At 37.2% G+C, this 23,055-nt stretch overlaps 1 protein-coding gene across 1 annotated transcript in view; it reads left to right on the plus strand.

The window, feature by feature from the left end:
• The first annotated feature begins 22,607 nt into the window (after positions 1–22,607).
• LOC134539917 (neuronal acetylcholine receptor subunit alpha-7-like) overlaps positions 22,608–23,055 on the plus strand; it is an 85,839-nt gene continuing 85,391 nt past the window's right edge. The window contains 1 exon segment of the mRNA XM_063382268.1: positions 22,608–22,677. Within this exon segment, the coding sequence (XP_063238338.1) occupies positions 22,608–22,677 (70 nt within the window).

The raw sequence follows: 23,055 nt of genomic DNA on the forward strand, positions 1-23,055 counted from the left end.
TCTGGGCTTCCTGTTTTAATAATTTCGGTCAGAATTATACGCTGCTAAAATGGTTTCGACGATTTTTTTTATCATCTTCATACAGCAGACAGTATGTTATAAGAACTCTTTATTTTAAATTACGTTACTTCTGCGTTGGTAATTTAAGTCTCCACGTACCATTTAGTACGAAGGGTCATAACTTAGCAAAATCACCTAATTTAGAAACACAAAATGGTATTTTTTTAGATATGTGTCTCTAGTTTGCGATAGTTCCAAGATACGAAATTATAAGTTACAATGTTTCTAAGTGGTGATTTTTAATTAAAGGCTGTTTTATTTTTTTTTTTAATTCCGTATTTGTGATCATACTTACTTATCAATAATTTCTCAAGAATTCTAAATGATGTTTATTGCCAAGTGGTAACTTCTCTTCGTTACGGAAATTTTCAGCTTTTTACCATTGCAAAAAAAAATTGATAATACAAAAATTACACTGTATAGTTCTAAGCAGCTTCCAAGAACCTAACAGGTTCTCAATTTTGTTTAAAATGTCTATTTTGAATACCGAGTCTTTATCCCTGCTAGCACATTGAACGCCGGGCATAGTTTTTTTTATTCGGATTCGCTATGTGGAATCACCAGAGAAGGAAAAGTTATTCTTTAACGTAATGTTACGAAAAACTTCTGCAGCTACTCAGAAACTTAAGGGGATTTTTGTGCGCAGCCGTGGTCATTTGCATGTTAAATTGTCGATCCGAGCAGAAGCCACGTTGTATCCTGCTACCCTGAGCAGAATCATCCTACCAACGGCGGCGGAAAAAATTCCCTCCAGAAAGTTCAACCGGAATGAAAAGAAACGTTCTAGTGTGCTCTCTTTAATGGCTGGTCAGGGCTTAACTTCGCGGTAAAAAAAAAATCACCGAGGCTCAGTTGAATTCTTGTTAGAACATTTTATTTTTATTTCCAGCAATTTATCTGCTCACCGTACTTTATAGTATCCACAATTTAACTGCGTGTTTAAAAAAAAAACCTTGACATGTTTCCTGTTTTTCATACGAATTTACCATCTCTCTGGCATCCTAACACAAATTTTGTTCCTTTTCATACGTCCGTTTATTGTTTTGCGATTTAATTTTATCTCCTTCCAGATAATTAAATCTGCTAGCTTATGTTTCATATTTATTTTTGAAGTGAAACTTCTTTGAGCGCCATGAAAGTAAAATTTCTTGGACAGATTTTAATGCAACTTTTTGTGAAACATTGCTGTGAAACGTTTCAGACGGGAAAAAATAGGTACTTGGCCAAAGAGATATAAAGAGTGCACTATGCTATACACGTTGCTGGGTTCGTTTTTGTTCTCCTCTTGTGCGATGATTCGTTCCCCGCTCCTCACCCCAAATAGAACCTTGAGAGAGAGAGAGAGAGAGAGAGATAGAGACAGATGAACGAAAGAATAAGACAGAGAGTGTGCACATGCGCTTGTTTCAGAAAATAGATATAGGTATCCTATACAATGAGCTGTGGATGCATGGAATTTTATATTTGCTACCAGCGCACTCGCATTCCTCCTTGTTCAACCAGCAGCGTAGAGAGCGCTGTTGAGATAGTTCTTGCGTTTCCCGCATAGATAGCGGTACCTGTAATGAATTTCATATTTCGTCCAGAGATTTGGTGTTTTCCTAATAGCAGAAATGTGTGAAGAAACAGTAACATGCACTGTTTTATTTTTCTTTATGGTGTGAGTATTTGAACAGTGTGTAATAGTTATTGTTAATTAATCATTATTGATGATCAATAATTATTGATATCCTGAGCAGTTATTATTAAGTAATTTTTTCATTCATGTTTATTTAGAACAATTTATTCTTTCTCTCTTTCTCTCTCTCTATCTGTCGTTTTACTCCTAACGATATACTATGAGTCGAGGTTTGAATTGCCAAAGAAGTTTCACTTCTTTCACATGCACTGAGTTACACGCGCTTTTTTTTTCTATCACTATCAATAACACAAAATTAGTCGTTTAGTTATAAAACGTTTCCTACTTGCTCTTCACCTGAAATATCTCTTTTTATTCACGTAGAAATACTCTAATCATCCAATTTAAACTTTTGTATAATGACTTCTTCACGAAGAAATATTTTTATTTTAATATCACGTCTAATTCCACCTGGCGCCAGTTTCGTTATTTGTTTTATAGCCTACACTCATTTTCTTTAATTATTCACACGAATTCATTCATTCATAATAACTGCAAAAACTTCTAAAAAAAATTAAAAAATTGAAAACAAAAGCGATACTTTATGAAGTTAAATATATTTTTCAAGAAAAACTTACAAATTATATTTTTTCTGACTTCTCCTTTCTCTTTTCTTTGATCACGCTTCAACAATTTTCCTTGTCTAAAAACTGAAAATTCTAAAACATATCCTACTGCCACGGTTGTGCTGTCAGTTTTGTTTATGAACAATTTCACGTGTTTGTCAATAGTCATCAACAAACATGAAGTTTTGCTTCTCAAGTGACAATTTTTTTTAATGAAATGGTTAACACTGTCTAACTTCATCAAACTCATGATTTACAAAAAAAAAAAACTGACCTGGCTACCGTTGCAAAAATTACATTTTCGTAAACTTTATTCTGATAATGATTTTTAAACTATCGCTTTCGGTCATATATATTATTTGTTTTTGAAAACGGACGTGAACCAAATTATTTTGTATAAAAGATGGTAAGAATGTCCTACCGGTTGTTCCAGACATCAGGAAGCCTGACAAGTATTCAGAAGTCCCGGGCTAGAATCACAAATATATATATATATATATATATATATATATATATATATACTATATACATATATATTTGCTTTTTTGCGCTTTGATTGTGAACTCTCATTTTGGGATTTACGGAGCGGTAAACAATGAAGTGTCAAAGAACGTCAGTCTTGGAAGAACACCGCCAAAAACAGCTACGTCAGCACGAACAAAACATTTTATCGTTAGATTGTTCCGGTATGTGTCGCAATCTTTGAGTACGAAAACACATTTTGGATGATATTTATTTCACGTTTGCTTACGTCATATTTCACGCGTGTATCAGTTTGTGACATGAAGTAAATTAAAGCCAAGTGATGTTATTCCACTACAATAAGTATAAAGTAACGTGAAATTGTTTTGCAAGAATTCTCTTTTAAATAGTGGAATGGGTTAAAAAGCCAAAATGGTCAAAAATGAAGTTAAGCGTAAACAATAATTACGGTTGGAAAGTGTCACTTTTAAACTTTAGTTGATTAAAAAAAACTATGGGTTTATTTTCTTTATGGAATTGGTTAGTAACAATGAAGACATAAAATGTTGCACTACACCTCTAATTTAAATAATCACTAAATCAATCAACCAAGACTTAAAATGTCTGGGACAAGGAAAAAAAATAAAAGAAAGAAATATTTATATTATCAGTGGAAATAAATTCACGTAGAAAATAAATTAAATTGCTCTACCATTGAGAAACTAACACATTATAAAACATATTTCTGTAGAGGAAATGTTTATTTCTGACGTATAGTAAGCATAGGTCTACATTTTGTACTAGATAACTGGTAAAAAAAAAGTTTCAAACAAAAGTATTTTGATTTAATTTTGTATTGGTAATTAAAATTGGCGGGAACCAAATTAATGTAGAATTAACACGAATCAAATAGATATGACTGGTGGAGCTGAGTTTTAAAATAAAATTCAGCTGTCGAGGCCTTATCAAATCCACCTATATTACGTTATTCAGTCGTTTTTTTCCAACATTTAAGTTTGTAGCACCAGAGTTTAAACTTTGTTCTTAGTATTTTATGTATCAAAGTTTATGTTGTATGCACGTATTCCAAATCCAGGTCATATTATTGCAATTCCTTATATATTATCTATTGAAATAACCGTAAAATAAATGGCGGTGTCCTTGAATGCGTGATAAGAGTGGCAGCGTCCCACCACGGTGACCCGAGTTTAACTATCTGCGGCTACAACCAAGATTTTCACAAGTGCGAAACATGGCGGATGTTACCCAACAATATTCCATTGTTTTAGTGTGTTTCTATCTTCTACAGACATTGCGGTTTGTTCTCAAACTACGAAATCGGATTTTTTATTATTATTATTATTATTATTATTATTATTTAAATTTAGGTTCTAGGAACTACATGGCGATCATTTGCAACGAGGTACCTTAGTTTTATAAGACGGCACCATGGGTGTCTCTTCGAAAGACTGTGTCTGTTGTTACAAGAAGGCTCTAGAAAGAACACGAGTCTATTGAGCGCGAGGCCCTGGAACGAGCACGAAGACCTAGAGCGAGTATGACGCCCTGGAACGAGCATGAAACCCAGGACCGAGCACATGTTTGAGGAGCAGGAATGGCAGCACAGAGCGGGTGCGACGTCTTGAAACGGGGATGAGGCCCCGGAACGAGCGTGACACCACGAAGCTGGAAGTTCGCGGAGCGAGCTAAATGCTTTCGAGCGAGCGCTGGACCCGGGAACGAGCATTCAGGGGGGCCACCTGAGCGAGCAAGCTCCAAAGGAACTCCTGCAGAATTCAGTGAAATCACGAAGGACACGAAGTTCTAGCCCTGAGCGGGGAGTGACATTAATGCCGCGAGATGCTGAAAGTGTTGAAGGACGTAGAACTGGAAATGGGGGAGGTTGTAACTGCAGTGCCTCGCCAGGTAGCTGACCGGGAATTGCAAGGAAAGGACTGAACGGCGGTGAAGGGTCGCAAAAGGGCACAAAAGCCCCTTCGCGTCGCCGCCGGCCGAACAGCGGCAAGGTTCCTCCGCGCCTGGCACTGCGAGCTAGCAGGCAAACACGTCGGGAATAATGGCGGCGGGGTTATTGGATGTTCCGTCTCCCCGGGAATGAGAAATAGCGGAAGGGTCGCCGCCAGCGGCGTGTTTGCTCGACGGTGCGGTTAAGCGAGAAGCGCCGAGTGGAATAGGGAACGGAATGAATTTTTTTCCCCCCCCACCCAAAAAAACCCGCCGGATCCTAGTCGAAAACACACCCGTTATGCCGCTCAACCGTGGCTCTCGTCCTATTTCCCCCCTCCCGGTGGGATTTCGAACAAACCAACTCCGTCCTTTATCGTCTTTCGCAAGGGTTCGCGGATGTCGACACGAACGTTGGAATGTCTACAAAAGGCCATTTTGAATACGTTATTCGCACACAACCTCCCACTCCTCTATCCCCCAGCTCGGAGGTTGACGGTTGACCCAGCAGACTTCCATTCATTCGCCTGCCCCGCTCGCGAAATTATAAACGAGTCGGATCCTGGTCTTCGACGGCGGGGGCAGGACGCTTCGACCCGACCCGTCGAATGTTGCTCCAGGATCGGGCCTTCGTCGACTTCTCGCCGCAGCTGGGTCTCCAACCACCTTCCTGATCGTCCGTACCACTCATTGGGCTCTCAGACTAAGGGAGCCATGTTATGAGACCCACCCTCCCTGACACACACACACACGGTGGTGCAGAACTTCGGAAGAAGAAAAAAACAACTACCACGCTATTGGAAAACTACTCGAGATATCTGAGTGGTGTCTGTTTGTGAAGAAAGAAAAAAAAAACATTAAATAAGTGTGGACCAGTAGTTCTAGTCCCTTGTTTTGTTTTTAAACCTCTATTCCTCGAAGAGTGAAAATGGCTGAAGTGATTTTTTTTTCACACGCTTTATATTAGCTCCAACTGTATGTTTGTATGTTTGTAACCGACTCCTTTGGGTGCGATTTTGACCCACTTTAAAACGGACAGATTTCATTCAAACTTTGTAGATTTATCGAGGACCGATGACGATACACTAATTTGATAAGATTGTTCCATTATTTTCTTCTCTCTCTTCAGAATACGGTTAAGATTCTTGAAATCACCGGAGGGACCTGCATTAAAAGCTCTATCTTAATTTCTCCACCACGTGATTCTACGGTTTCCGCTCAGGCATCTTGGTTGTCCTGCGCACGAACGAGAAGATCTTGCGCGCCGTAGTTCGGAGCCGATGACGCTCTTGGGAGTCTCCAGCGTACCATCCTGCTCCACTGACGACGAGTTCATCCCTGATGCGTAGAGACCTGCAAAATTCGCGGATTCAATGATCTCCAGGATAGACTCAAATACACTCTACACACTCGGGCAAATGCCAACTGTTCATTGGCTGCTGAATTGTGAGTCGTCTCGACCGAGCGTCTGTGATTCGACACTTCTATGAGTGAGGGTCTCTAATTGGCCCTCATTACGCCAGATTAACAGTGAACCAATTGCAGAAGCAGCGCCAAGGTATAATTATTTGAACTGTAGCATATCACGAAATGAATCCGCGAATTTTTCAGGTCTCTACAGTGATGCGTCCACGTGTGCCCTTACCATGGCCCCCACATTCGATTACGGGCCCTGAACTCAGGATAGGAGACGGGTTAACTACCCCCCCCCCCCCCGTGCTATATTATAATTGCATGGTTATTTCTTACCTACACTCTTTGTAGAATGTTATATATACCTTAAAATACAGGGTATAATTATGGTTACTAAATTATAAGTCCAAACTAATCTGTATTTATAAAATTATTTTACTTAAAATAACCACAGCGAGTATGTATAGGTATTCATTTCACACACTGAGATAAAAAAAAAATGAAAATAGTCACAGAAAAATAAAATTAGGATCTATGTAAATCATAGACATTGGCTGCAAAATAAGACTACTTAACTTAATAGCATTATTTCGAGCTTTCTTCGGCCTAAAATCATTAATTACATCAGAAGTAAAGATTCGTGGCCAATTCTTTCTCAATTGCTAAATTATAATAGTTAAACATTTAAAAATAAACGGGGCTGGGCACTGGACCCAGGGGTCCACCCATCCCCCACCATTGTGGGGGGCCATGGCCCTTACAACAACAACTCGCAGATCAGCGCTCTTCGTTCGGATCGATGCGCTACCTGCCACGGCGCAGCGCACGCTCGGGTGAAAGCCTGCAGCCGCCGAGAACGTTCAGGAGTAGGTAGGCCTACCCAGGGCCGCAACTAGAGTCTCTGGCACCCGGGGCATGAATGGATTCATGCGCCCCCCCCCCCCTCTTTTTTTTGGACATACCACACCAATAAAGCGGGGGGTCCGGGGGCCCTCCCACGGAAAAATGGTGCTATTTAAGCATTTTCCATACCTACATGTAACAGTTTCTGTGCTACTTTACCTTCCATGCATGAACCCACTATGTCCATAAAGTAGTCCGTATAATCACTAGACTTGTTCATTCAGTATGTTGAGACATTATATTGTAAATCAGATTAGACATTCTTGGCATGAAAGTTAAAAAATCATTTTACCAGTTACCAGTTGTAGTAGGAAGGAATTACAATGCAAGCGATTTCGGCGCCCCCACAGATTTGCGCCCGGGGCGTATGCCCCGCTTGCTCCCCCCTAGTTGCGGCCCTGGGCCTACCTACCAATGGCTGGTTCAGCCCGTGATGCCTTTATGCCCCGGGGGACAGGTTCTGAGCCGGCATTGCGAGCCCAGCATGGTCACGATTTATCCAGGATTTGTGGCGAGTTACAAGAACACATTTTTTATATGGACCAGTTTGAAATGAATATTTTTGTTTATTTCTCGATTCTTATTTTAAGCTTATTGAAACAGAATTACTTTGTCTAGAGTCGTAGTTCATTCTATCGCTGTTGAACGAATCACTTAAAATGAAAGAATTTTTTGACGTGACAACGTCTAATAAATCGATGAACGCCGGCTGCACGCACGAAAAAGTGTCCCGTAACGCACACTGTCCCATTACGCTGTGTCACTTTACGCTCGTTGTACGCTTGCGCCGCATCCATATCTCTTCAACTCGATTGGAACAATAATTGATTTGACTTTTTCGTGGCAAATTAAACTTGAAACACTCCCATTCGTTTCCTACTTTTCCTATCATCGTCCTATCCTTAACAGAATAACACAGATTGGAAGAAGTTAAATAGCAAACATGTATAAAAGTTATAGTTAAAATAATCTGTTCGTTAAAGTAATAAACATATTTGAATTAATGAGTGCAAAAAAAAAAAAAGTAAATCAATCAATTGAATTGTAGATTTAATTTAACTCCTTCTTTGTATCCATACAAAATAGTGATAATTCAATAAAAATGGTTCAATTTTATTCATAAAAGTATGCAATCATTTCGTCAATGTTTTGTTATGACGTTGTCACGTTAAACTATCGTCCGTAAAGCGACCTTACAGACAAGCATTTTTTTTTAAATTTTTAGTTATTAAAAACAATGATAGCGTGAACGTTTGAAGAGGGATATCTGAAGCCGGCAGGGACACTGGGTGAGTCAGAACGACCGACTGGGATGTCGTGCCGAACAACTGTGGTGTCAGGCAGGGATTAAAAACCACGCAAGAAAAGGAAGAGCGCAAAAAAAAAATGCAAGACGAAAACTGTTCCGAAATCACGTTTTTGAGTAGCGGTTTGGAAACTACGCAGGACGCAATAATGCAACGCAAGTATCGTTCAACTTTTAACTTCCCCACATTTTTGCTTGCATTTTTGACTGCAATATCTGAAGAGAAGTGCTTCGAAATTTTTTTTAAAGACACAGACCTTATTACATAGAAGAAATAATATTTAAAGTTTTTTTTTTTTCGTGATAAATATGAATAATCAAAAGAAGACTGAGGGTTTAAATTGTTTCAAATTTTTAAATTATAGGGTTTTGACGTCTTGATACTTTCTTGCTTTATAAGCGACCGAGATTCTTTTGAAGTAATGCTTTTTTTTTTACATACGCCATTGCAGTTTTGCACTGTTTGTCATGGGACAATTCCGAAAAAAAAAATTATTAATTTTAAAAAATCGCAGAAAACAAGACTGGATCAGCTGATGTCGGACCAACGGAACCAACGATGAAACTAATAAAGTATTATGGACAACAAAACGACGACAGAACGGACAAAAAATGGTCTTGTCTGTTGTGTTTGCGTTGTTTTTAGTCCGCGCTATTGTCTTTGTGTTGCCCATAATAAAATCGTTCAGTCTCATCGTTGGTTCTGTTGTCCATCAGCTGACTCAGGCTTGTTTTCTGTGAATTTTCTATCTTCATAATTTTTTTTCTTTATTTTTCCATGACAAACAGTGCAAAACTTCAATAGCGTATGTCCAGAAAACCAGCATTAAATCAAAATTCCCCAGTGCGCGAATCGTTTAAAGAACGAGATTCTCTCGCATAGGTTACGTGTTGCTTTTTTTTTGACGTGACAACGTCTAATAAATCGATGAATGCCGGCTGCACGCACGAAAAAGGACGACTCATTGTCCCGCTACGCACATTGTCCCGTTAAGCTTTCTCCCGTTACGCTCATTGTACGCTTGCACCGCATCTATCTCTCTTCCACTCGATGGTAACAACCATCGATTTGAATTTTTCGAGGCACATTAAACTTGAAGCACTCCCATTCGTTTCCTACTTTTCCTATCATCGTCCTATCCTTAACAGAATAACACAGATTGGAAGAAGTTATTTAGCAAACATGCATAAAAGTTATAGTTAAAATAATCTCTTCATTAAAGTAATAATCATATTTGAATTAATGAGTGCAAATAAAAGTACATTTATCAATTAAATTGCAGATTTCATTTCACTCCTTCTTTGTATTTTGTATATATATATATATATATATATACAAAATAGTGATAATTCAATAAAAATGATTCAATTTTTATTCATAAAAGTATGCAATCATTTCATCAATGTTTTGTTACGACGTTGTCACGTTAAACTATCGTCCGTAAACCGACTTTACAGACAACCAATTTTTTTTTTTTTTGCGTTATTGCGTCAGTGCCTGAGCCTTGGGGTGTGGCAGTTGTGTCGTCCGCCCCCATGCCTCGAGCCTCGAGGGAGGCGTGTCTCTGTTGGTCCTCAGGTGCACCAGCGCCGCTGGGCCGCCAATGAGGTGAGGCCCGTGTGATTGATCCCTACTCCAACCCCCTGTGCTCCCCGTCCCCTTCTTCAACCCCCTTCGCAAAGGCATTTCTCATCCGCGAACCCCCTGTTTGCTTTCAAATTAGTTTACCAGTTCACGTAGCTACCTCGTCGGTTCCAAGTTTTTTTTTTTTTTTAAGTCATACTTCTAATGCGACTTCCAACAAGGTTGCGTTAAACGTTTAACGCTACCATGGAGAATAACGCTACCATGCAGAATTATTATTTGCATGCAATTAAAAACTATTTTTTTTAATGATGCAAAAGAAGTATAACTTCTCACGCGCGTACCTAAGTACACGCACACATTTTTTTTTTCATCTTAGCTCTCAGTATACGCCAACTCCTTTTGTGAACAGAACGGAAATGTGTAACCACGGTGCTGCCATCTGTGGCGGATGGTGCGAACACAAAGCTCACTTCATGGTATTAACTGTTAAATTAATTTTTTATAACAAGATGGGCAGTATTTTGTTAAAAATTTCTCATCGAAAATTAGGGCCAAAAACGGCGTTCAGTGTTTTTTCCAAGTCTTTTTTTTTTTCATTTTTATCAGAGCTGTGTCCGAGTTTCGTATTAAAAGAGTATTTGAAACATGATATCATATGAATTTGCTCATTACGAAGGTTAGATGTTACACATCTCTGGAGGGTACTGAAAGATTTGCTCAACTTTTTTGTTTTGTTTCTAATAGTTTCCTTTATCCTGTACCATATACAGTTACAACCAAAATAAAACTCTTGTGATGTAACTAGTAACGGAAAATTAAAGTGATTCGCTGTAACAACACACTGTTCCCAATATAACTACGTTCGATATATATCTTTCAAATCTTGTCCACAGTGTGTATGAGATCCGAAGTATTTGTATGCATTTTGACAGAAATGCATAGCTTATAAACCCAACAATTATAGCGCTAATATAAATAGTCGAAAAATTCAAACTAATTTAATTTTCTTTTAAAATATTTTATATAAAGATAAGGCAACATACTTATATAACCTAGCTTAAATGAGATTAATTATAAAAAAGTAAACAACACATATGAACTTATTTTTTTATTGTTTAGCCTTTTTTGCTGTTTTTTTAATATATTATTTATTGCACCAATAAATACAATAAAGAACAGGAAATAATGAAGTATACTGGCATGAAAATCTTGACTACTAGGTTAAAATTATATTGCCATCCCAGATGACCTTTAAAAAATAGCTATCCACCATCTCAACAAATCGCGGAACAAATCGCGGAACTATACTGAAAAAAATCACGTACACAGTTTTATATTGTGATGGTGTAATGACAAAGAAACTTTAGATTTACATATGTGTAAACTAAGGTAATTCCATAATATTAAATTATGTTTTCAATATCAATACATTTGTACTAAAGAATAATAAATCTTAAATACCGGCATTATACCTTAACATGTTCGTTTTTAAAAAAGTCCATATTCCTAACCAAAGAACACACTGATTCATATTGTTAAGTACTTTCTTACAGAACACTACTTTAAAAAAATTCCTATTCTAAACATTAAACTGTCAAATTTAAACGTACGAATGAGAGTACCTAAAAAAAAAAAAAAGTATTTCGGTAAAAATGAAACCGAAAAATTAATAAATCGATTGTGGAATTTTTTTTTAGGTCGATTGTACGTAGGTACACTTTGTTGGTTCTAAGTCATTGGGGATTAAAATTTTTTTTCACTTAAAGTCTTATGGTACGACATCTTGTAATTGGCGGTAAACTGACTTTGTTCAAAGTAAACTGTGAAGGGGGGCGGGTGTTCATTATGCCGTTCAGTCCGTAGCGGGAAATATAGGAATAGGGAAATTTTTGTGAGATCGTCTCCCAATCGTTTCCGCGTTTTTGAAATATATATGTAAAAAAAAGGTTGATTATAAATTCTCTCGTCAGAGCTGCACTTTGTAGCGAAATCCAGCTGTTCCTTCCCCCCCTCCCCCTACAACTGTGGTTTTCGTACAAGCAGCGCACTCCCAAAGTAGCAGACGCGACCTGACACAGATTCCTATACCCGTTTCAACCCCTTCGCCTTCCCCGCACCACCCCCCCCCCCTTTTCCCACCCCCCCGGGATCCCTACCAAGGACAAACAAGGGGAGGCGTGTGCGCGGAATAGTAATGAATGGCCACCGGCGCGGAAGATGGCGCTGGGATCAGCCTGGCTTAGCCGTGGCGAGGCGGCACGGCGCACGGACAAACCAGCCTTTCTCCAGCGGCTAGCCGCAGCCACTTAAGTAACTAAACCCGGCCCATCTCTAGGATATCCCCCGCGAGGCATTTCCATCCGAGCACGAATCCTTGCAAAACCCCCGTTTCCCCCTTTGCAATAATGGACTCTTTCGGAACGAGACCATTATTTTATTTCGGGTGGAGCGGTTGTGATTCCACTGTCGGCACCCAAACGTAGACGGGATATTTCCTGGCGGTTGATCAAGAGATAGCATTCCAGCACTATGAGTCCTGCTGCTGTTTAGTTCTCCGGTAGAATCGGGTCCTGCTTTTTGAAAAGGCCGGAAGAGGAGATGTTCCCGCGACCTTCTCTGGATGCAGTTGATCCCTTCAGCCCCGGGTTGAAAAGGTCGAATGTAAACCGGAACAGCTTTGGAACCTCCGGGCGCACGGCCATACGAAAGTAGCGCCAATAAGGGTCGCGCGCGGAGACCGAACGAAGCTGTGATTGGTCCGTGCAGCACGGCATCGGTAACGAGGTTTCTCAAATAACTAGAGACCTGCAAAATTCACGGTTTCGATGGCCTTCAGGATGGACTGCACATACCCCTGTACACTCGGGCAAATAACGCCAAGTTCATTGGCTGCCGACTTGTAAGTCGTCTCAGCTGGTTTGTCTGTGATTTGATCCTTCTTTGGTTGAGGGTTTATAACTGGTTGAGATTCGTCCAGATGAACAGTAAGCCAATAGCAAAATTATCTAAGAGGTATATGTGTTTGAATTCTAGCCTATCACCGAATGAATCCGCGAATTTTGCAGGTCTCTACCAATAACGAAGAATCTGCATCCAGTCTCGTGATTCGGTCGAGCAAGAACTTCTGTTAAGTGCGCGAAAACTGTTCCTCCTTTGATGCACCGGAAAATAATATGCTATGCTGTAATACTGGGCTCTTGTGGCGGACGTTGGAAAGGAGGGGGGATTGTTAAAAAAAAGGGGGGGGGAGAGAATAATATCCCTCCCTCAAAAATTACGACAAATCTTTGCAACATATCAGTGAAGACAGTATGTTACTGTGTGAGAAACCGAGTCACCTACTGCTTCTACTGTAGGCTCATATGTCAGTGTGTTATTGTTAATAGTGTTTTTGAATGTATGTTCATATTTTAATTTTATTTTATTTTCAAATTCCACCCTTTCCGTTCCCGAAAAAAAATTCTGTATCCACCACTGAACTGTCTTTAAGTCTAAATAAAATAAACAAATGAATGAATGAATGACTCCATAGATTATTTTTTAACCAGTAGAGAAAAGGAAAATTTTGCTACGGGCCAATCTTGTGAACGAACTTGTTTATACTACTTACACCGTTTAGGTTTATAGGTTGTTTTTTTTACCGTAGATAGATCATAATGTACATTCTTCTAAAGGCTAAAGGAATCTGCTATACGTGCCAAAAACGGTAATATATTGAAAATATATATTTATTGTATTATATATTCTTTTTTCTCTCAAACCTTACATGGCAAGACACATAGAATAAATTGTCAGCAGTGATTGGTCGCATGAAAAGCAATATAATTAATCATACAATAATTAATTACGTATGAACAATTTTTTTCCTGTAAGTACAGACCATTTTAAGAGCGAAATAAACAAATAAATCTAAGGTCAACAAGGAAAAAAAATGTGAATGTAGTTTCTAGACAAGATTTTATTTAAAATACCCGCCTCAAAGTACTAACTCATTTATAATTACGTTTATAGACTGGTTATCAGATTTTTACATTCGTACACTTGCATATAAATTATTGGGTTGTCTTATCTTTAATGAATATTCACGAAATGTTTTTGGCAGTTAAAGAGGAGCTTCATTTTGATTTTTGGTTGTGCTTAATTTTTGCTTCACCAAATATTAGAGCACAAATTTAAAATAAATATTAATTTATTGCAAGCTTGCCTGAAACGTTCTATTGGTCAACACTTGTGTTATTCTATAACATTTCAAAATAAGCATTCCGTTGTTATACTCGTGTGTCGTGTAGCTGTAAAAGTGACTGAAATATAAAATATAAAAAAAAAATCGTGGCAATTTTCTACTCTCTTATTAAAATTATTTATGTTTTTTTTTTTTCAGTACTCCTCTGTTTAAGATCTTTACGTTTGGTGACAAACTATAAAATTTTGTTTCGTGAAACTCATTTACTAGTAACTAGTAACCAACACTAGTTTCGCACGGATGCAATCTATTAATGTGGCGTCAATTAGATTTAATAAGTAAGTACTTATAAGTAGCATATGATAACGTGTAAAGATCAATTTTCATCTAAATTAAATGCCTAAGTTAACTAACATATTGAATTAGATAAGGATTAATACGATAACTTTCAAAATAACTTCGCAAATAACTCGTTCTTTTTTAATCAATTAAAAAAATTGTTACTGTGTGTAATCCTTATAACATATACATACATTATCGCGGAATTTTCTATAGGCCTTTTTTAAGATCTTCAATTCTGTAGTACATTAATTTGATGTATCAAACATGTGTACATCAGCGTAAGCCATGGAAGCGCCCTAAAGCGTCGTTTTACGGCTTGATTACCAAAAATCGAGATTTCTTTACTATCTTTGAAAAATACATAAACCTCCTGGAAGAAATTCTCCAAAAGATGGTTATAAACGCATAAAAATCCGAACAAATAGACGCGAATTGTTACTTTATTTTGTACTATCTAAGGATTTGCTGTAAATAAGCAATATAAAGGTATAACGGTATGAATTATTGGGCTTTGAAATGTTCTTGAATGGAGTAACTTTTAAATGATTCGTTAAATTTGGTAGATTCCTAAATTTTTTTTGATAATATTGGTACTTTTAGATGTTAAGCATGTTATAAAAATTGTAACAATAATATTACTATAATTCATAATTGATAAACGGTTTGATCGCTTTAATAAACATTATTTAATGGTTTTAAGAAGTTTAAATTACCTTGAAAGATAATATTTATTTCAATTATAGCATAAAATGAGAACAGAAATCGTGTACTGTATAATTTGAACTAACTGTGAAACCGTATGGTAAAACTCACTTTTTTTTACATATCATACATTAATAAATAAAAATTCGGATGTCCAAACCTACTGAAATTCTTATGTAGTAGATGTTCTTGGAAAAATACATTTTTTAAGGTGATTTACGAATGATATTCTGGGAAAAAAAATTAAATTAAAATCTCTATACCACACGTATATATACTATATATTCATGCAAAGATTGAAATATAAAGTACGTTTGATTTTTCTATAAATCTTTAAATAATAATGTATTTATAATGTTCAAACCATTTGTAAGGAATTATCCATGGTTATATTATGATTATATATTTTTTTTTTGACGTGACAACGTCTAATAAATCGATGAACGCCGGCAGCATGCACGAGAAAGTATCCCGTTACGCAGTGTCCCGTTACGCTCATTGTACGCTTGCACCGCATCTATCTCTCTTCCATTCGATTGGAACAACCATCGATTTGACTTTTTCGAGGCACATTAAACTTGAAACACTCCCATTCGTTTCTACTTTTTCCTATCATCGTCCTATCCTTAAAAGAAGTTAAATAGCAAACATGTATAAAAGTTATAGTTAAAATAATTTCTTCGTTAAAGTAATAAACATATTTGAATTAATGAGTGCAAATAAAAGTAAATTTATCAATTATTAAATTTTAGATTTCATTTCACTCCTTCTTTGTATCCATACAAAATAGTGATATTCAATAAAAATGATTCAATTTTATTCATAAAAGTATGCAATCATTACATCAATGTTTTGTTATGACGTTGTCACGTTAAACTATCGTCCGAAAACCGACTTTACAGACAACCAATTTTTTAAAAATAAGTAGCGAACACAGAATTTATAGAAACACATAAATTCAAACTGAAGAATTCTCTTACTTGGAATAAAATGAAGTTGAAGAACGTGTTCTAAAATCCCGTGACGTGGCTGGAAGAGTGAGCGAGAAGAAACTAGAATTTTTTTTTTTTGCATGTTTGTTGTCGGACTGCTTGCTGCTGCAGACCTTTGTCAGATTCGACATCGCGTCTCGGCCTGCTGGTCGGCGCCAGGGGATGTAATTTCATGGTCTGTGTGTCCATTGCAGGGGGGGTTGGATGGGAGGGTTGTGCAGGGGAAGGGGGTGGGGCTGATAAGTGGTGCGGGTGGCTGAGAGAAGTCTGAAGATGTCAGGCTGAAAGGGATGCGAAAGAGAGAGGAAGAGGGACTTCAGCAAAAAAAAAAAGTTTGCGAGAAGGGGGAAAAAGAGGAGGAAAGGCAAATTGAATTGGGAAACTCGAAAGAAAAAAAAAATACTCGTCATGGCGTTTGTCACGGATCGTCTATTTTCGGGCGCTTTTGTCGCTGTTCCGTTTCCAGAACAAAAAAAATAAAAATAAAAATATTCGTATCCCAGCCTTGTAATTTCAAGCTTACACCACATGTATAGAATTAAAGTGATGTAATTATTCGCGATTTCGCTGTTTAACATTTCCTGGCAGGAGCATTAAGTAAAAAATGGATCATCTTGCCTAGTGTGTTTGTAGTCATTTGGTATACAACAATTTTTTTTATTTCGTTGTTTTATTTTTACTGAAACTTTTCCCATAACGCCAAGAAATAAAACTAAATAAACAAAGCAAAATTGACACGATAAAAGAAAGTAATCTACATTTCGCTTCTATTTTGTATGGTATGAAATCGAGTTAGAGTTGCTATAACCCAATCTTAGTTTATTCATCTGACTGTCTACTCCATATTATTAAGAAAAAATAATTGTATATTGATTAGAGACGTTTTGATAATAAAATATTAATTATTTGGTAAACTAGGTCACATTTATTTCCCAAAGTACATAAATGCTTTGGAAACTAAATGCTGAATGTACAAAGTGAGTAAGAATTCGTCTGATAACATAGTTTGAAGGTTAAAAACGAAAATATAACTTGAAAAAACAAACACACACATACATATACATTTATATAGTTTACGCCTTTGAAATTGGAGTTTAATCACATTTTTATTAAAAGTAGTAAAGAAAATATTTACGATCAAATACAGAGTGTCTGAAAACCTAATGCTTAGCTAGTCAAATTTCTACAAATATACAAAAAATTGTTACAGTTGTAAAATGATTTTATTTAAATAGTTTGGTGTATGTGCACAACAGTAAAATGTATAAAAATTAATACTTTTTCTCCAATTATTTTGATTCAATATATACTGCTTAAGTCAGGATACAATAAGAATAATTGAAATAGCAGAAGTAGTATATGAATGTATTTCCGGCGGCAGGATTCAGGTTGCGGAGCTGTGTGTCCTTTCCGCCATCTTGGATTTTGACGTCACGGCGGCCATCTTGGACGAGCGTAACGTGACAATATGCGTAACGTGACACTTTTTCGTGCATGCAGCCGGCGTAACGGGACACAGCGTAACGGGACATAACGTAACGGGACAAGTATATCACGGCGGCCATTTTGGATCCGACATTTTTATGACGTCATTGTGTTCTCGAAAATTCCGGCGATGTGTTTTCCGCCATTTTGAATCATGACGTCACCGTTACAATTTTCGTTACGGCAGCCATCTTTAACTTTTTTATTTATTATCCGATTTTAACGAAATTTTTTTTTAAAATTTATAAAAAAATTAAATTAATAAAATTTTAATAAATTATTAATAAAAAAATTACATAAACGACACGGAGCTCGGAGTCCTCGGTTCGAACCCGACAGAGGCAAAAAAAAATATAAAATAACGACCAATCCTTCCCCCACGGTGGATGCAAGCAGAATGACCCCCACCACTTATGTCAATGCACATATACCATCAGGTAGTATGACGTCATGTCCGTCATCTTGAAATTTGGACGCCATCTTGGAAATCCGTAATTTTTATGTTAGAAAATCGGGAAAAATTCCAAAATTCATCAAAAAATTAACGTAATAGAATTCTGATTGATTATATCGATGTTCGTCCTTGGTTAGAAACCGGTGAGGGCAAAAAATGAAAAAAATAAGATCCTTCCTCCACAGAAGCCACCTACAGACTGACCTACCACCACCAATAACTAGGTATTTACCATCAGCTGGTATGACATCATGTCCGCCATCTTGTCTTTGTCCGCTGGAGGGAACCATCTTGTTTTCGTCTGCTAGAGTGTGCTGGAGTCATGTTAGTATAATGTTCTGTTCACCATAACTTTGACCTTGACCTTGGACTTTGACCTTGACCTTGAAATTTGACCTTGACCTTGAACTTTGACCTTGACCTTAAACGTTGACCTTGACCTTGACCTTGAAATTTGACCTTGACCTTGATGGCCATCACGGATCCGTCATTTTATGTTCAGTACATGTTACCAGGAGCTACCACATGCTAGTGGTCATTGCTACCATCATGTTTTCGTCTGCTGGAGGACTCCATATTGTGTGTACTCGTCTTACCATCATGATAATTTTTTAATAACATGCTACAGTGCAGTAATCATTTATTATTACTCAGGTGCCCGACATCTTGAAATTCGGCCGACATCTTGAAATCATGTAATTATTTAGTTAGAAATGCGGGAAAAATTCCAATAGTCTCCGTAAAAATCAATTATTAATTTACAAATTGAATCGATGGATCCCTGTCCACGGTTCGATTCTTGACCAGAGACAGTTGTAACTAATTATTAAATAAATGTTAGGTTCTGTTTTCCATAACCTTTCGCGGAGTTAATTAATCATTCACTCTACGAAGAAAAAAAACTCAAGTCAATATACCGGACCAACGAATTAAATCAGTGCCGATTAGCCTATTATGAAAGTCTAATTTTTCAATAATCTGAATAACATATAAACCGTTCATGTACAAAGCCACACATATAGATCAATTGTCTTCAGTCCATGAGACCGAGTCATGTCATTATCAGACGTATAGGCTAGTCATTTCAGGACCACATGACCTTCGTAATCCATCGTGACATTTTTATACATTCTAAAGGACCAAGTGACCTTGAAAAATATTTTAGTAACACCAAGAGGTGATAAACTAGTATATATTCAATCACTACATTTTGTACTACGTGCAATCAACAAAAAAGGAAGCACCAACAACGAAAAGACAGCACCACCAACAAAAAGGAAGCACATTTGGAAGCACCAACAAAGAAAAGGCAGCACCGCCAACGAAAAGGAAGCACATTTGGAAGCACCGTCAACGAAAAGGCAGCACCGACAACGAAAAGGAAGCACATTTGGAAGCACTGACAACGAAAAGGCAGCACCGACAACGAAAAGGAAGCACATTTGGAAGCACTGACAACGAAAAGGCAGCACCGACAACGAAAAGGAAGCACATTTGGAAGCACCGACAAAGAAAAGGCAGCACCGCCAACGAAAAGGAAGCACATTTGGAAGCACCGACAAAGAAAAGACAGCACTGACAACGAAAAGGAAGCACATTTGGAAGCACCGTCAACGAAAAGGCAGCACCGACAACGAAAAGGAAGCACATTTGGAAGCACCGACAACGAAAAGGCAGCACCGACAACGAAAAGGAAGCACATTTGGAAGCACTGACATCGAAAAGGCAGCACCGACAACGAAAAGGAAGCACATTTGGAAGCACTGACAACGAAAAGGCAGCACCGACAACGAAAAGGAAGCACATTTGGAAGCACCGACAAAGAAAAGGCAGCACCGCCAACGAAAAGGAAGCACATTTGGAAGCACCGACAAAGAAAAGACAGCACTGACAACGAAAAGGAAGCACATTTGGAAGCACCGTCAACGAAAAGGCAGCACCGACAACGAAAAGGAAGCGCATTTGGAAGCACTGACAACGAAAAGACAGCACCGACAACGAAAAGGCAGCACATTTGGAAGCACTGACAACGAAAAGGCAGCACAGGCATCGAAAAGGAAGCACATTTGGAAGCACCGACAACGAAAAGGCAGCACCGCCAACGAAAATGCAGCTCATTTGGAAGCACCGACATCGAAAAGGAAGCACCATCAACGAAAAGGCAGCACCATCAACGAAAAGGAAGCACATTTGGAAGCACAAGTTACGAGAACTTAGTCTTAGTTAGAAATCTGAATACAAAAAAAAAACATTAAATTTTTATAATTGCAATTATTTATTTCTTTACATTATACAAATACAAGTAAAACAAGCCATTATTATATGTAGCCAGCTTTCCTCAGTTCTTTGAGTATGAATGATATTTCTTTGATACACGAATAATTTCCTGCACAAAGCGAGTCATGTAGAAGTCTTAGCCGGTCAACCAATATGTTTGGATCGTTCCATGAAGTGTAATCAGTCTCTTCTACCACCATCTTACTTGTTTGATTATTATAAATATTATTTTCTCTGGTGTCTTCCGTTTTAACTCCATCCTCAGGGTTACTTTCATTATCGAGACAATGATCATCACAAGCTTGATCCGATTTATTTAATATATCACGTTGTTTCCATCGTTTCGGTCTCAGGACACCACCACAGTCTTCGATCTTGCCTGCTTTAGTTGCTTCATCACAGTCTATACCTTTGTCAACAGCCGCAGAGTCACTGTAGCAATCACCGTAGAAGGCATCATCTTCACCCAGATTACCGTAAGAATTCGATGTCGATGATGTCGAAGCGTCTTCATCGTCTTCATGCTTCCTTTTTAGGAGTCCATCATTTTTACAAAGTAGGAAAGATCTTTTTGAATTCGGCTGGAATGTATTCTCACTTTTTACGTTAAAGATTCTTCCATTGTCTTCATTCTTCCATAAATCATAATCGTCCTTCAATTTAAGTTCTTTGTCGAGATCGGAAGAACCGCGATCATAATCTCTCCCAAGACAAGGAATATTATTGTCGTAATGCAGATCACTCTTTCTTAGTCTAGTAGAGCCATCGTTGTCCTCTAGCTTGTACACAGGCTTGACGTTACAAGTTCTGTCATGTCTTTTTAAGCTCTCTCTCCGCGTAAACGACTTGCTACATCGAACACAACTTATCATATTACGTAGTGGATTTTTATCACAGTCATTCTTCTCGTGTTGTCTTCCATTCTTTCTCAAGATAAATTCTTTGCTGTAAAACTTACACCTGTGTCCTTTCGTTACAGCATCAGTCATCGAATCAGGATTCATATTAGTTACTGAGACTATGGTCAGATGCAAACTGAATTAATTAAATTAGATACATTACTTAAATATAATTTTTAATATTTCATCTGCAAGAATTAAGTTACATCATACAAAAGAAATTGTTACATGTGGTCTCGATTATTAGCATGTGATGTCGCCACGTGTTGTGTTGAGTCATAATTTATTTAGTTGTTTTATGTGGTATGCGGGAAGCTCACTAACGATCGCAAAACAAGGATGGCTTCGCTAGACATCTAGGAGAAGGAAGTTCATCTTACATGTTAGTGCTCCACGGATGTCTCATGACATATTATTTGACTGAGTAATGGTTGCTTAATTTTTATTTCCACCTGGTAAAAAAAATTACAAGTGCTGATTTAGTAACAGATATTCTCGAATTAAATGTAACTCTAAATAACACGTCATGACTCATTAGGTAAAAAATCCGTCATGCAGAGAGCGGTTTCTCATAGTAGACAGAAACACTTGAAGAATCCACAGGAATAATCAGGAGTTCATGGAGAAATCCATCATAATATTGAAAAAATAATAGGGAGCACACGGAGAAAACCATCACACGTTTCTTTGTTATCATATAAATACAGAAAAAATATTTAATAATAAAATAAATTAATAAAAAAATTTAAATTGAAAAAAAAAATTAAATTGAAAGCAGGAATAATCAGGAGCACACGGAGAAAACCATCATAATATTGACATGGATAATCAGATGCACTCGGAGAAAACCACCACACGTTTTCTTTGATATCATAAAATTACAGGGAAAAAATTTTTTAAAAATAAATAAAAAAAATTCAAAAAAGGAAAAAATTACCAAAATACATAAATAGATTCTGCTAGCTTGTGAACTTCTCATTGTGTAACAAAGATAGAGTTCTAGTACAAGCCAGAATTTTATGTATTTTGGTAATTTTTTCCTTTTTTGAATTTTTTTTATTTATTTTTAAAAAAATTTTTCACTGTAATTTTATGATATCAAAGAAAACGTGTGGTGGTTTTCTCCGAGTGCATCTGATTATCCATGTCAATATTATGATGGTTTTCTCCGTGTGCTCCTGATTATTCCTGCTTTCAATTTAATTTTTTTTTCAATTTAAATTTTTTTATTAATTTATTTTATTATTAAATATTTTTTCTGTATTTATATGATAACAAAGAAACGTGTGATGGTTTTCTCCGTGTGCTCCCTATTATTTTTTCAATATTATGATGGATTTCTCCATGAACTCCTGATTATTCCTGTGGATTCTTCAAGTGTTTCTGTCTATTATGAGAAACCGCTCTCTGCATGACGGATTTTTTACCTAATGAGTCATGACGTGTTATTTAGAGTTACATTTAATTCGAGAATATCTGTTACTAAATCAGCACTTGTAATTTTTTTTACCAGGTGGAAATAAAAATTAAGCAACCATTACTCAGTCAAATAATATGTCATGAGACATCCGTGGAGCACTAACATGTAAGATGAACTTCCTTCTCCTAGATGTCTAGCGAAGCCATCCTTGTTTTGCGATCGTTAGTGAGCTTCCCGCATACCACATAAAACAACTAAATAAATTATGACTCAACACAACACGTGGCGACATCACATACTAATAATCGAGACCACATGTAACAATTTCTTTTGTATGATGTAACTTAATTCTTGCAGATG

The sequence above is a fragment of the Bacillus rossius genome, chromosome 16, assembly GCF_032445375.1.
Source record: "Bacillus rossius redtenbacheri isolate Brsri chromosome 16, Brsri_v3, whole genome shotgun sequence".
Taxonomy (NCBI): Eukaryota; Metazoa; Arthropoda; class Insecta; order Phasmatodea; family Bacillidae; genus Bacillus; species Bacillus rossius.